We start from the raw sequence: 12,886 nt of genomic DNA, 5'->3' as shown, positions 1-12,886 counted from the left end.
AAAATTTTAATTTAAAATAAATTTTGATATTGTAAATTCAGAAATTAAAATATATATTTATTAATACAAAAAAATATATATTATACTAAATATTAATAAAATAATATCAAATCCGCACTGCCAATTGTTTTTCACCAATCAAATATTATTTTGTACCATTTATTTTACCGTAAACGCATTTGTCCCGCAAATACATTTATCCCGCACGTACCGCAGTTAGACCGTACCGTATTATCAAATTATTTGTCCCGCACTACTAAATCTGCGGTTACCATTCGGACTCTGAATGTCTTAAAAGATAGTAATACTTTTTATAGTTTTTGTTAAATCTTTACTTTTGGCTCAGTTTTTGTGGTCCTCTACAATTAGTAAAATTTACTCATTTAGTTTGATCCTATATACCAATTATACTCTATCCAAACAGAGATTTTTCTGGTTTATGTTTGTTTTAAATTTAGCTAATATCAAAAAAAGATTATTTACTAAATAAGAAAACAAGTTTTCACATTAAAAAAAATTATAAATACTACACATTTATGACTTTTTAACTACAAAAACTATCACAGATCCAGAAAATGGATCATCTTATATTTTTTTTGTTAATTACTACTATGTATTTTGGGGTAAATGAAGCTTGCAAAAAAAACCATGTAGTAATTCATAACGAACTCGCTCCTGGTATTGATCTCAACATTGCATGCCGAAAAGACAGCATCGTGCACCCACCTACAAGATTTCACACTCTTAAGTACAAGGATCCTTTTTATATCATTGAATTCGAGGATAACAATCAGGTACCTCATGATGAAAAATGGTATTGTATGCTAAGTCATGGGACTAGACCAAAATATTGGTATGATATTGAAGTGTATCGTCAAGGCTATTCTGCTAGATGTGGTCAACTACGGTCGTGGATTGCCAGAAAGGATGGGATTTGGTTTACAAGAAAATATCACAGCCCGCCAGGACATGTTCTTAACTGGAAAATCTAGTAATGTTCTTTGATTTTATTTTCCTATAATTAACGAATGTTTATATATAAATAATATGCCATAAAAGTTTATTCAGTTATCGATCTAATTGGTCGTAGAATGAATATATGTTGTAAAATATGGGTTTATTTGATGTCTATGTATTTTGCATCAACATTAAAAAAATAAGACAAGAAATTTTTATACCATGTTTTTTTTTTTAATGAACGCACAATTTATTCAACCAAAAAATCTTTATTTTTTACAATAGAAAACTTTAAACTGCAAACAGTAAGATGCCATCTCCAACTCGTAAGAGTGCCAACGAAAATTATGTAGAGATTTATTTTGTAAAAACATATCTACATTATATAATATATCGGTGTATATGCGGAATTTACTGTATATATATGATGTACAAGCGCCATATATACAAACCGTATAGCTTTTACTGTAATGCACAACTGTATAGCTATAATACAGTACGGCTTGCCACTATACATCGTACATACATCATATATGTGGCCGTACATACCGTGTTTTAAAACACTGTAATATATATAGAGGATATAAGTGAAATGAATGGTCTAGATGGATAACAAAATTTGGGTGGTAATTCAAAGATATTATAAAATAAATTAAAATGAATAAGTTCAGTTTAATTGAGTTTATTTATTGAACCATAAATTAACCAATAGAATATATATTCAGCAATATATTTTTAAATATTCCAAATCTATGATTTTGTTAAGATTTTTTTTCTAAACCTTAAAAACATAGATATTCTATTCTATACATATTTTCGAATGTAAAATAAAATTTATTTAATTATTGCTAAATGAAAATTTGAATAAAAAATACAATTAATAATTATAAGTGCTTGAAAAATATTTATAAAATGCATTGTATCATAAAAATCTGCAGGTTGATTATGCTACTAAGTAACAAGATGATGTGGTATTTCGTAATATGTGATTAAAAGTGAACCTTGATTGGAATGTGGATTCAAGTGGTTTGATCGATTGGATTACTAAGTGGTTTGGTAAATGATAAATCAGAGTCTACGGGTGGTCAAGGTACTTCGTAAGTTGAATACGTTGGCATGAAAAGTGTTTTTGCTGCGTAGTTGATTGTTGGCTGTTGCTTAGAATGGTAAGTTTGGATCTAGTATATTTGTGGAAGCTTTTTGCTAGAAGCTCAATTGACCCCGGTTGTCACGTCAGAATTATAGAGTTCTGGTAAGATTGTTTTTTTTATGTGTCATATGTGAGGATTGAGAATTCGGGTGTAGTTGTTTCACTATATACTAGATTAGATTTTAACTTGCGGTGTACTGCGGGACGATTATTTAACTATTTTTTTTAATTATAGTTATATATATATATATTGTTTAAGTTTATATAATCATATTTTGGTTGTTAATTTAGGATTTGACCGTAGTATATCGCCAGATAGTTTTTTTACATAATTGTAATTTAATTAATTTAATATTATATATGTAATATCTCATATTAATAAAACAAACAAATGAAATGATGAATTGCCCATATTGGCTTCCGCCCATAATAATTTATTATCGATCTAGAATTGAGTATCTTTTGAAATTGTCAACATGTAAATCATCAAAAGTTTCATTCTAGGATTTACTCTGTGTTGTACCATAAGACAATTTTTGTTCTTTAACTATTAATCTTTAAAAAAGCCTATGAAATATGTGGAATAATGATTAGAAAAACTTAAAAATACAATAAATGAGGATGTTATATCAAAATATAATGAGGATGATATATTTCCATATCTTTTCGGTTTTTTATTTTACTGTGAAAATCAAAATGTTCCATAAAACATTAATTCATTCACATAAGTTTACAAGAATGAGATCACAGATGATAGACTAATATATTTGTCCATTATTTGAATATATATTTAAGATATATTTTCAAATATTTACGATTTAGTTTTAGGTTGAGTGTAAAAATTACATACGTACGTCCCATAAAAATCCAGTGAATTACAAAAAAAAAAAAAAAAAAAAAAATCCAGTGAATTACATAACTGGATAACTTTAGTCTTTTATGGAAACATGAATTAATTTAAATTAAGTGTATAGAGTATAGACCGGAGAATAAAATCTCAGATGATAGACTATTTAATTTGTCTATAATTTTCATATATATATATATATATTTAAGATATATTTCCAAATCTGTTCAGTTTTTTTTTTATATTCGATCTTGTTGAATGTAAAATTAGTTGTCCAATATATCATGTTTCATTCGATAAAGTTACCACCATAAATTAATTATAAATACCACATACTGAAGCCATTCTTACTTCAGAATCGTTTCAGATCATTAAAAAATGAATCATTTCATAATTTTTTTGTTAGTTACTAGTACTACTATGTATTTTGGGCTAAACGAAGCTTGCAAAAAAAATCATGTAGTAATTCATAATGAAATCGCTCCTGGTATCGTTCCCAACATTGCGTGTCGAGAATATAGCATAGAGCGCCCACCTAAAAGATTTCACCAACTAAATTATAAGGATCCTTTTTATATCATTGAGTTTGAAGATAATAACCAACTACCTCATGGTGAAAAATGGTATTGTTTGCTTAGTTACCACTACAAGAAAACAGGCGATCGGTCACTGTAGGAATAGTCATTAAATAGTTATTGATTGAAAATTTGCGACTATTTTGCGACTATACACTGTTGTAGTTAATATTTTGTCGTTAATACAGTTGATCGTTAATTAGTCGGTATTTAACGACTATACACTGTTGTCGGTAAATTGTGGTCACGTAGTCGCTATGTAGTAACTAAATTTAGTGACAATTTGACGACTAGTGTACGACTATATTAGTAGTTGTCGTGTAATAGTCCTTAAATATGACAACTAATTTACGACAAAGTTACGACTTTGTTACATGAATAAAATTGCAATACTAGGTTGTCGTTAAATAGTCGTCATATTTAACGACAACCTAGCGACAATGTTCCATCTAAATGACGACGACAACTTTGTTTTAGAAAATAATAAAATTAACTGGTTATTATTGTTTTGTAATATTGATATTAATCCTGATTTTAATCCTGAAATTAATGAAATGGAGAACAAACATAATATACAAGTCCAAAATCTAATGAAAACACATTATATAAATAACCATAATTTTATTGAAACCAGAAAATACATTAGTCCAAAACAGAAATCAAACCAAAACCAAAGAGAGAAAGAGTTTATAACACATACAAACTGAACAAAAGAACTTGGTTCATGAGTTAAGAGAATATAGGAACCATATTATAGTTGATCATGTTGTTGGTGAATGTTGATTGTCCTCCTCAGCTGATTGAGAGGCTATAAACTCCAAGTAGGCTGGATTAGTGTCGCGCATAAACTTTGCCATCAACGACAACTCTTTGATCTCATTCTTTTGCTCAGCCACAAGGAGAGCAGTCTCTTTTTCTCGAGCAGCAGCTTCAACATTGAGAGTCGCCTGAATTTCAATTTGTCGTTGGGCTTCCTTGAGTTGCTCTTTCAATGTAAGAAAGGCTTCAGTTTGTGATCGTTGCTTGCCCTTGCCAAGATTAGCTTTGAGGCTTCCAAGACCATAAGGAGTTCCTCGTGAATCCTTCTCAGTGCACTGTTTTTACCAAAAAGAAAAACTGTAAATAAAGAGCAAACCAAATTCATGATCGAATAGAAATGGTACTTTACTTCAAGGAAGATGGCAGTACATTAATCGGTGGTGAGCTCTCGACGGTGTGAAGTACCATCTGAAAGGCTTGAATCTGCCTCAAGCTCAGCCATCTTCTCCTGCAACTTCTGCTGATAAGCTTGATGAATTTTCTATGCCTTGCCATCCACATAAGAACCATCCGGCTTTGTATGTGTTTTGAAAAAAACTTCACCCATACTGACCTCTCTTCCCAACTCTTCTTCCTACAATGTTACAAAATAAAGAATGGTTATGAAAGTGTTTAAAGATAGAAAGGATATAAATGTAACTAACAAATTAGAAATGACTTAACCAGATCATTTTGGATTTCTCTATATAACTTGGGTCCTGATAAGTGGATGTGAGAACCTAGACCATTACGGTCAGACAAACGACATTTGGAATAGGTTGAACTCCTTTGTTGTTGTTCTTCAGTATCCCAATTATCAACCATCTCTTGCCAGAGAGTACCTTCAATCCATGAAGGTTTAATTTGAGACGTCCTTGCATCGCTAACCATGCCCATCATCCGACGGTTACTGATAGTGTTGAAATGTTCTTGAACGGTTCTTGTTATCAATGGATCCCATGTGTGAGTTTTCTACATAACAAAAGAGAGCAGGAATTATGTTAGTGAAGTTAGTGAAAACAAGCAATAAATACAAGTAGAAAACATGTTACATTGTACTATTCTTACCGAAAATTCCATGAAGTATCTTTCTTTTCGATCAGGAGGCACACAAGTCCAAGTATAATATGGACCATCAAATTTGTTTGTAAAAATCTTGGTAATCTTCCGAACAAGTTGACCTTTTTTGTCCCGATCAAACCTCCACACATGTAAACAATGCTAGTTAGTCAGATCAGTTATAAAGCAAAAAAAAAAAATATATTCAATCAATATATGCTAAAAAGATTATATTGCATCAATTGTTTCACATACACTACTATAACGAATTGAAAGCAATAAGAATGACAAACCAATTGAAAGCGACGAGATTGACAAACAGATTGAAAGCGAGGAGATTTACAAACAGATTGAAAGCAACGAGATTGAAACTTTCAATCAAACAAACCAATTTAAAGCAACAAAAGAATTCAATCCGCAAACTATGAGAACCAAAGACATCCTAAGTATGACAAACCAATTGCTTGCACAAAGCAATTAAATTGAATTCTACATCAAACCAAAGCTAGAAACATTACCAAGTCATCTTCTCCAACGGTATGGGAGAGAGAACAGTCGTAAACTTCTCACGGCCAGGCATCGTAAGCAGGGCAGTTAGAGATTGCATTGTCTCATTCTGGAGTTGAGGCTCGTAGTTGTTACCTTGAGAAGACGGTTGTTGACTATGACCATGAGAGTGTTGCGTTGGAGATAGCAGATGATCCTCCGGCATGTGAGCAATATTGTTCTGAACCTCAGGTGTCGAAATGGGCAGATCAGGAACTTGATTGGCTGAGTTCTGGAAAAGCGTCTGTGGCGGTGGGAAGTTCCGGAAATGTTGTTGCTCTTGGGGCGTGAACGGAGAAGGAATTCGAGTCGTTGGCGTGAAATTGTACTGAGGTGGAAGAGGGTTGGGTCTTCTAACGATGGGTGGGGGTTGGTTAGAGGGTCCGAATCTCTGAGAAAGGTTGGGTGCAACCTTTCTCTTTTTTTGTTTTCTTAACAGAAGGATTCGACGACATAGAAGATAAATCGATTGAGGAAGAAGGAGATGGATCGAAGAACGTTTAGGGTTAGGGTTAGATTGAGGAAGAAGGATGATGTATCGAAGAAGGTAGATTGAAGAAGAAGGAGATGGATCGAATTGATGGATTGATTTAGGGTTAATGGAAGAAGGAGATGAGGAAGAAGGAGAGATCGAATGTTTTAGGTTTAGGTTTAGGAATAGGTTTGTCTCAGATCAATTTTGATGGATCAGATCGAAATGTTGTTGGGCCCAAATTTCTTTTGCCCAAAATATAAGAGGAGTATTACACAATATAAGCAATATGTTTTGTTTATATTCACAAAAAAAGAATTGGTTCAGATGGTTAATGTACCCTGATTAATATCATCAGACCTAGTTTCGAGTAACCACAAAGTCAAATTGTTATTTTTTTTTTATGACACAAAAAAAGTTATACTTATTGTATAAAACAATAATCTTAAAGAAATTAACAAGGTCTTCCAAATGTTTATTAAACAGTAAATTATTTTACATATCTTATACATAATTTATTTTACATATCAGGGTTCTTCGTCGTCTTCTTCTTCATCATCCGAAAACGATAAATTACACATAAATTCATCTTCAGGTTCCGCGTCTGCAACATCATAATTGAGATTTATTGGGTCTCCCCTTTCCAAATTGTCTACTATGACATCTTCAATTGTAGTGATCAATACAGCATCATCAGTTTCTGTTTGCAAAAGAGTTGGTTCTCCATAAATATTTCCCCTCGGATTTACTTTTAGAACATTGAGCCACAAATGCTTTGGTTTCTTTATGTATGGGTACGGAATATAACAAACTTGGTGGGCTTGAGATGCTGTTTTGCAATCAACGTGTAAAGATTACACATATTATATATAAAGGTGATAGTGACAATATATAATTAATGTGGAAATTTATATACATACCTAGAATAAATGGTTCATATTTATCGTACTTTCTGGATGAAAGAACGTCTACAACGCCACCATTACTTCTGAGTGCCTCTACCAATAACACGGTCATACCACTTGCACTTAAATAGTGTGATCTTCAACCCAAGCGTCCCCTCATACTCAAGTTCTATGATATAAGCTAATGTCCCGTTGAAATCTGCAGCATCAGATGCATTCACATAGTTTTCACCTTTAACAGAGACCTCATAGTTACATGTCTTTCGTCCAGCACCGTGATTCTCTGTATGAAACAAATAACCGCTTGTAAAATACATTGGCCATGTTTTAGCCTTGTTCAAAGGTCCATGGACAATTTCTTGAACCCAAGTAGGAAATGGATTGGAGGCGTTCTAATAAGTAACTTGCATATAAGTCCCATTATTTTAAATAATAACAATAAGTAAAATAGGTATATCACGAAAAATTATTTAACATACATATTGTTTAACCCATGAATGATATTCATCAGCTCTTTACAAGGAGAGTTCTTTCTCGCTAAGTCCTGGATATTTTGCCGAAATATAATCCTCGAACATACTAAATATAGAAAGACCAGATCACCACAAATGTATATGAGAAAATATAGTGGAATTAGATATATCAAAATGTAACTAACTTGTGACATGTAACTAATTATATACCTCTCAATTGGTTGAAAATAGTCACAATTACGTAAAACATATGTGTGTGTGCAACGATAGTCATCACCTGAAAGCCATATAGAGGGTACTCCACGGACATGATATTCAAACGTTTCACCTTCATCAAATCTTGTTAATCTGACCAAAAAATTAAAAAAATAATTATTATGACTATTAAATTAAATATCACTTTAAAAATAGTTACTCTTAATTGCTCACCTTGATTTTGTTTGTATGTTCGCAGCAAAGTAGTGCTCAGAGAAATAAGCAATCTCGTCATTGATATATGATCCAACAATTGATCCTGCCGCTTATCTTTTGTTCTTTGCTTTTCCTTTCAATATTTTGAAAAATCTTTACAAAGGATACATCCAACTATATTGAACAGAGCCTCCCAGTTCAGCTTTGTAGGGAAGATGTATAGGCAGGTGCTCCATCACATCAAAAAAGGATGGTGGAAATATCTTTTCCAAATTGCAAAGGATTAAAACAATGTTCTGTTTTAGAATTTGAAGTCGACTTGTTTCCAAAGTTCTTGAGCATAAGTCCTGGAAAAATGCTCCAACCCCTGCAAAATAATATTTATTCAAACTTCATCACATTAATTACGGAGAAACCTTTACTCACTTCATATATATACTTGTTTCGTGTTACAATTTTTTTAATAATTAATTAATATACCTGATAACGCAAGGTGGACATTCCGATCAAGGAGTTCTGCAAAGATAAATGGAAGTAACCGCTCCATGAAAACATGGCAGTCATGGCTCTTCATGCCTGAAAACTTTCCATTTTCCATATCAACACAACTAGCTAAGTCTGCCGAATAGCCATCTGGGAATTTAACCGAGTATTTCACACATTCCAATAAGCTTTTTTTGGCTTCGTCTGTCAATGTATAGGGCGGGAAATGTGTTTTACCCCTACTATCAAGATGTAAGTGTGGCCGAGAACAGAACTTTGCTATATCCAATCTTGACATGACGGAATCTTTTGATTTACCTTTCACACGCATAAGAGTGTACATTAAGTTGTCCAAAAAATTCTTCTCTGTATGCATCACATCAATATTATGTCGGAGATTAAGGTCCTTCCAATACGGTAGCGACCATAAAATGCTTTCCTTGTGCCAGTTATGGTGCTTTCCATATCCATGCATCTTCCTTTCATGACCATTTCCACCGACGTCCTTGGTTCTTGGTGGATTTAAAGAATTCAACCGCTCAGAATAAACTTGCTCACCGGTCAAGGACTTTGGTGGATACTCTCTTGTAGCGTCTTTTTCCTTCATGAAGTCTTTTTTATTCCTCGGAGGAGGATGATCAGGAGGAAGAAATCTCCGATGACAATCAAACCAACATGTCTTCCTTCCATTAGGTAGATAAAAAGACTTTATATCGTCTATGCAAACTGGGCAAGATAATTTACTATGTGTTGTCCATCCAGATAACATGCCATACGCAGGAAAGTCGCTTATCGTCCACATCAGTACTGCTTTTAGGTTGAAATTTTGGCCCAAGGACACATCGTATGCATCGACTCCAGTAGACCACAACTCTTTTAACTCATCAATAAGAGGTTGGAAAAAGACGTCAATACTAGCTCGCGGATGGTTTGGACCAGAATTTAGAATTGTAAGAAACAAGTACTCAGTATCCATGCACATACCAGGGGGTAGATTATATGGAGTCAATATCACTGGCCATAATGAATGGTGACGAGACATCCTAAATGGATTGAAACCATCAGTACACAATCCCAGATACACGTTACGGGGTTCTTCAGCAAATTGAGGATTTTGTTCTTGAAAATACTTCCACTCCGCTCCATCAGATGGATGACTCATTTCTCCCACCTTTGCTTAGTGCTCAGCATGCCATCGCATTGCTGCTGCAGTCTTGTGACTCTGATACATTCTCTTCAGTCTATCACCAATAGGTAAGTACCACATACGACTATATGGTACTTTGGTTCTGCGTCGGTCATTCTTAGGCTTCCATCTTGGTGCATCACAAAACAAACATTTTTCTTACTTTTTTCATCTTTCCAGAATAACATACAATTGTTTATACAAACATCAATTGTATGATATGGGAGTCCTAAATTGCGCATCAATTTCTCTGTCTCGTAATGAGAACCCGTAGCCTGGTTTCCTTCTGGTAAATAATCACTCATCATTTCACATATTGAATCCACTAACTTTTCACTCATATTATAATCTGCCTTATTTTGCATAACTCTAGCAGCTAAAGATAATTGTGAGTGACCTTCACGACAACCATCATATATTGGATTTTTTGCACCTTCTAACAAGTCATAGAATTTTTTTGAATGGTTAAGTACTGGTTCTTCTACACTCTTATAACCCCCATCCCATTGATAGTTATCATCAAAACCCACATTAGAAGGAAATGCATCATTCACCATATCCACATATCTATCTTCTACTACATTACCCACTTCTTCACTCCCACTAATAAATGTCGGATCAACAGTACTCGTTCCTATATCCATATTTATTTCTTCCCCATGCTTATACCAAACATAATAATCTGGCATAAACCCATAACTAAAAAGATGATTCCAAATTCTACCAAACAGCTTGATGAAGCTCGGCATTATTATCCCACCTCTACCGGGGGGGGGGGGGGGGTACCGATGCTTCACCAACCTCCTATCTACACCTCACCTGATGGCAAAGCTCTCCAAACCGCAAACCATCTACTTTTTGAAGTCTCCTTCGTATAAATTTAAAGACTATTGGTATTATGACCCCACTCCAAGGAGTAGTGGTTACCGCAACCTCTTTAAGCACTTCTCACTCAACCTTGGACCCATAACTACCTTTGTAGTGACCGGTCTACAGAGCTCTATCAACCTTGTTCCACCCTTTGGCAAGGCATTACTTAGAGTAGACCTCCTCATTCTGGTGAGACCTCCATCTTTGACCTTTTCATCGCGGCTCAGTCTTCGACTCAAGACAATGACCACCTACTTCTCCATTGACCTGCTCATGGAGTTGCATCGATTTGCCTTGACCTCATAGGTTCCATTTTATTTCCTAACATGTGGTTCATAGCTCTCAACCTCCTACTATCGATTGCCCCTATCTACCTTCTGTCTCTTTGTTGCTCTATGCTTTGGAAAAAACCCCTTTATGATGTATTTTAAAAACAACATTTGCTTGATATGTTACTTTCTATTTTAATGAAATGATAACATCTGTTTGATCAATTAAAAAAAGAAAAAATCTGGGGTCCAAGATTCAAGCTGATATGATTCGAAATTAGAATACCATAATGCTATACGGATCACCTTTTTAACCGTTTATTTTTGCAAAACCATACGAATGCAAACATGCTTGAAAATTAATATAAAAATATGTTATTTTATTATTTAAAACCTTAATGTAAAATATCTAACCAGCAAATGAACTCATATTTTACTGCAACTTTTTTCCATATATTTTACCACCGGATTACATCGATTACTTAATTCACTTTTACGACATAGCTAGTACATATGACGCAAATTAAAACAAAAACCTTCATACGTAAACATTAGTTACTGAATTTTCCAATTAAGAACATGTCCCGGAGGGCTGTCATATCTTCTTGTAAACCAAATTCCATCCGTTTTGGCAATCCATGAACGTATTTGACCACATCGAGGATAATAGCCTTGACGATATACTTCTATATCATACCAATATTTTGGTTTAGTCCCGTACACTACAAGAAAACACGGGTTTTCCGACTACAATCGGCGACTAAATGCGTAGTCGTTAAATTTAGCGACTATTTTGCGACTATTTTGCAACGAATCATATATAGTCGTGTATTAGTCGCTAGTTTGCGACAAAAATATTGAATCGCTAAATTAGTCGCTAAATGGCGACTAAAAAGCGACAAAGTAAGGAAGTTGTGAATGTTGTTGCAAAATAGTCGCTGATTTAGCGACTAATTGTGTAGTCGTAAATTTGGCGACTATTTTGCGACTTATGCGGCGGGTCGCAAAATTTTGTCGCACATTAGTCGCTAATTTAGCGACTGATTGTGTAGTTGTTGTGTTGTCGTAAATTTGGTGACTATTTTGCGACAAAAGTTTGCGACCCGTAGCATATGTCGCAAAATAGTCGCTAAAAGTTGGTTTAAAACACGTTTTTAGCAATCCGGAGTAGGTGTACCTGTATTTGGTGACTACGTGATATTGTCACTTTTTAGTCGCCATTTAGCGACTAATTTAGCGATTCAATATTTTAGTCGCAAACTAGCGACTAATACACGACTATATATGATTCGTTGCAAAATAGTCGCAAAATAGTCGCTAAATTTAACGACTACGCATTTAGTCGCCGATTGTAGTCGGAAAACCCGTGTTTTCTTGTAGTGTACGGGACTAAACCAAAATATTGGTATGATATAGAAGTATATCGTCAAGGCTATTCTCCTCGATGTGGTCAAATACGTTCATGGATTGCCAAAACGGATGGAATTTGGTTTACAAGAAGATATGACAGCCCTCCGGGACATGTTCTTAATTGGAAAATTCAGTAACTAATGTTTACGTATGAAGGTTTTTGTTTTAATTTGCGTCATATGTACTAGCTATGTCGTAAAAGTGAATTAAGTAATCGATGTAATCCGGTGGTAAAATATATGGAAAAAAGTTGCAGTAAAATATGAGTTCATTTGCTGGTTAGATATTTTACATTAAGGTTTTAAATAATAAAATAACATATTTTTATATTAATTTTCAAGCATGTTTGCATTCGTATGGTTTTGCAAAAATAAACGGTTAAAAAGGTGATCCGTATAGCATTATGGTATTCTAATTTCGAATCATATCAGCTTGAATCTTTGACCCCAGATTTTTTCTTTTTTTAATTGATCAA

The 12,886-nt window shown here is 33.9% G+C and overlaps 3 protein-coding genes across 3 annotated transcripts; 2 read left to right on the top strand and 1 right to left on the bottom strand.

Annotated features, from left to right (window-relative positions):
- Window positions 1–552: 552 nt before the first annotated feature.
- LOC104778035 (S-protein homolog 25) lies at window positions 553–1,180 on the top strand. Its single transcript, XM_010502395.2, has one exon. It carries the CDS (start codon window positions 576–578, stop codon window positions 990–992), a length of 417 nt encoding a protein of 138 aa, XP_010500697.2. The 5' UTR covers window positions 553–575; the 3' UTR covers window positions 993–1,180.
- A 2,152-nt stretch (window positions 1,181–3,332) lies between these two features.
- Window positions 3,333–12,548, top strand: LOC104778034 (S-protein homolog 25-like). Its single transcript, XM_087496331.1, has 2 exons — window positions 3,333–3,591; window positions 12,382–12,548. The coding sequence occupies exons 1-2, from the start codon at window positions 3,333–3,335 to the stop codon at window positions 12,546–12,548; spliced, it is 426 nt and encodes a 141-aa protein (XP_087352457.1).
- On the bottom strand, window positions 4,168–6,547 carry LOC147947794 (uncharacterized). Its single transcript, XM_087496328.1, has 4 exons — window positions 5,396–6,547; window positions 5,012–5,299; window positions 4,718–4,922; window positions 4,168–4,623 (listed from the first exon to the last, which is right to left on the bottom strand). The coding sequence occupies exons 2-4, from the start codon at window positions 5,017–5,019 to the stop codon at window positions 4,291–4,293; spliced, it is 546 nt and encodes a 181-aa protein (XP_087352454.1). The 5' UTR covers window positions 5,020–5,299; window positions 5,396–6,547; the 3' UTR covers window positions 4,168–4,290.
- Window positions 12,549–12,886: the final 338 nt, after the last annotated feature.

This window comes from Camelina sativa, chromosome 3 (genome assembly GCF_030686135.1).
Source record: "Camelina sativa cultivar CO46 ecotype springtype chromosome 3, ASM3068613v1".
In the NCBI taxonomy this organism is placed as follows: Eukaryota; Viridiplantae; Streptophyta; class Magnoliopsida; order Brassicales; family Brassicaceae; genus Camelina; species Camelina sativa.
Note: the sequence above shows the minus strand (reverse complement) of the source record. Positions and strands in the feature narration are given on the sequence as shown.

Coding starts and splice junctions, on each gene's coding strand:
- LOC104778035 (XM_010502395.2), top strand. CDS start 576: ATGGATCATCTTATATTTTTTTTGTTAATTACTACTATGTATTTTGGG.
- LOC104778034 (XM_087496331.1), top strand. CDS start 3,333: ATGAATCATTTCATAATTTTTTTGTTAGTTACTAGTACTACTATGTAT. Junction 3,592..12,381: donor AAAATGGTATTGTTTGCTTA/GTTACCACTACA, acceptor GTTTTCTTGTAG/TGTACGGGACTAAACCAAAA.
- LOC147947794 (XM_087496328.1), bottom strand. Junction 4,624..4,717: donor AGAGCTCACCACCGATTAAT/GTACTGCCATCT, acceptor TGGTAAAAACAG/TGCACTGAGAAGGATTCACG.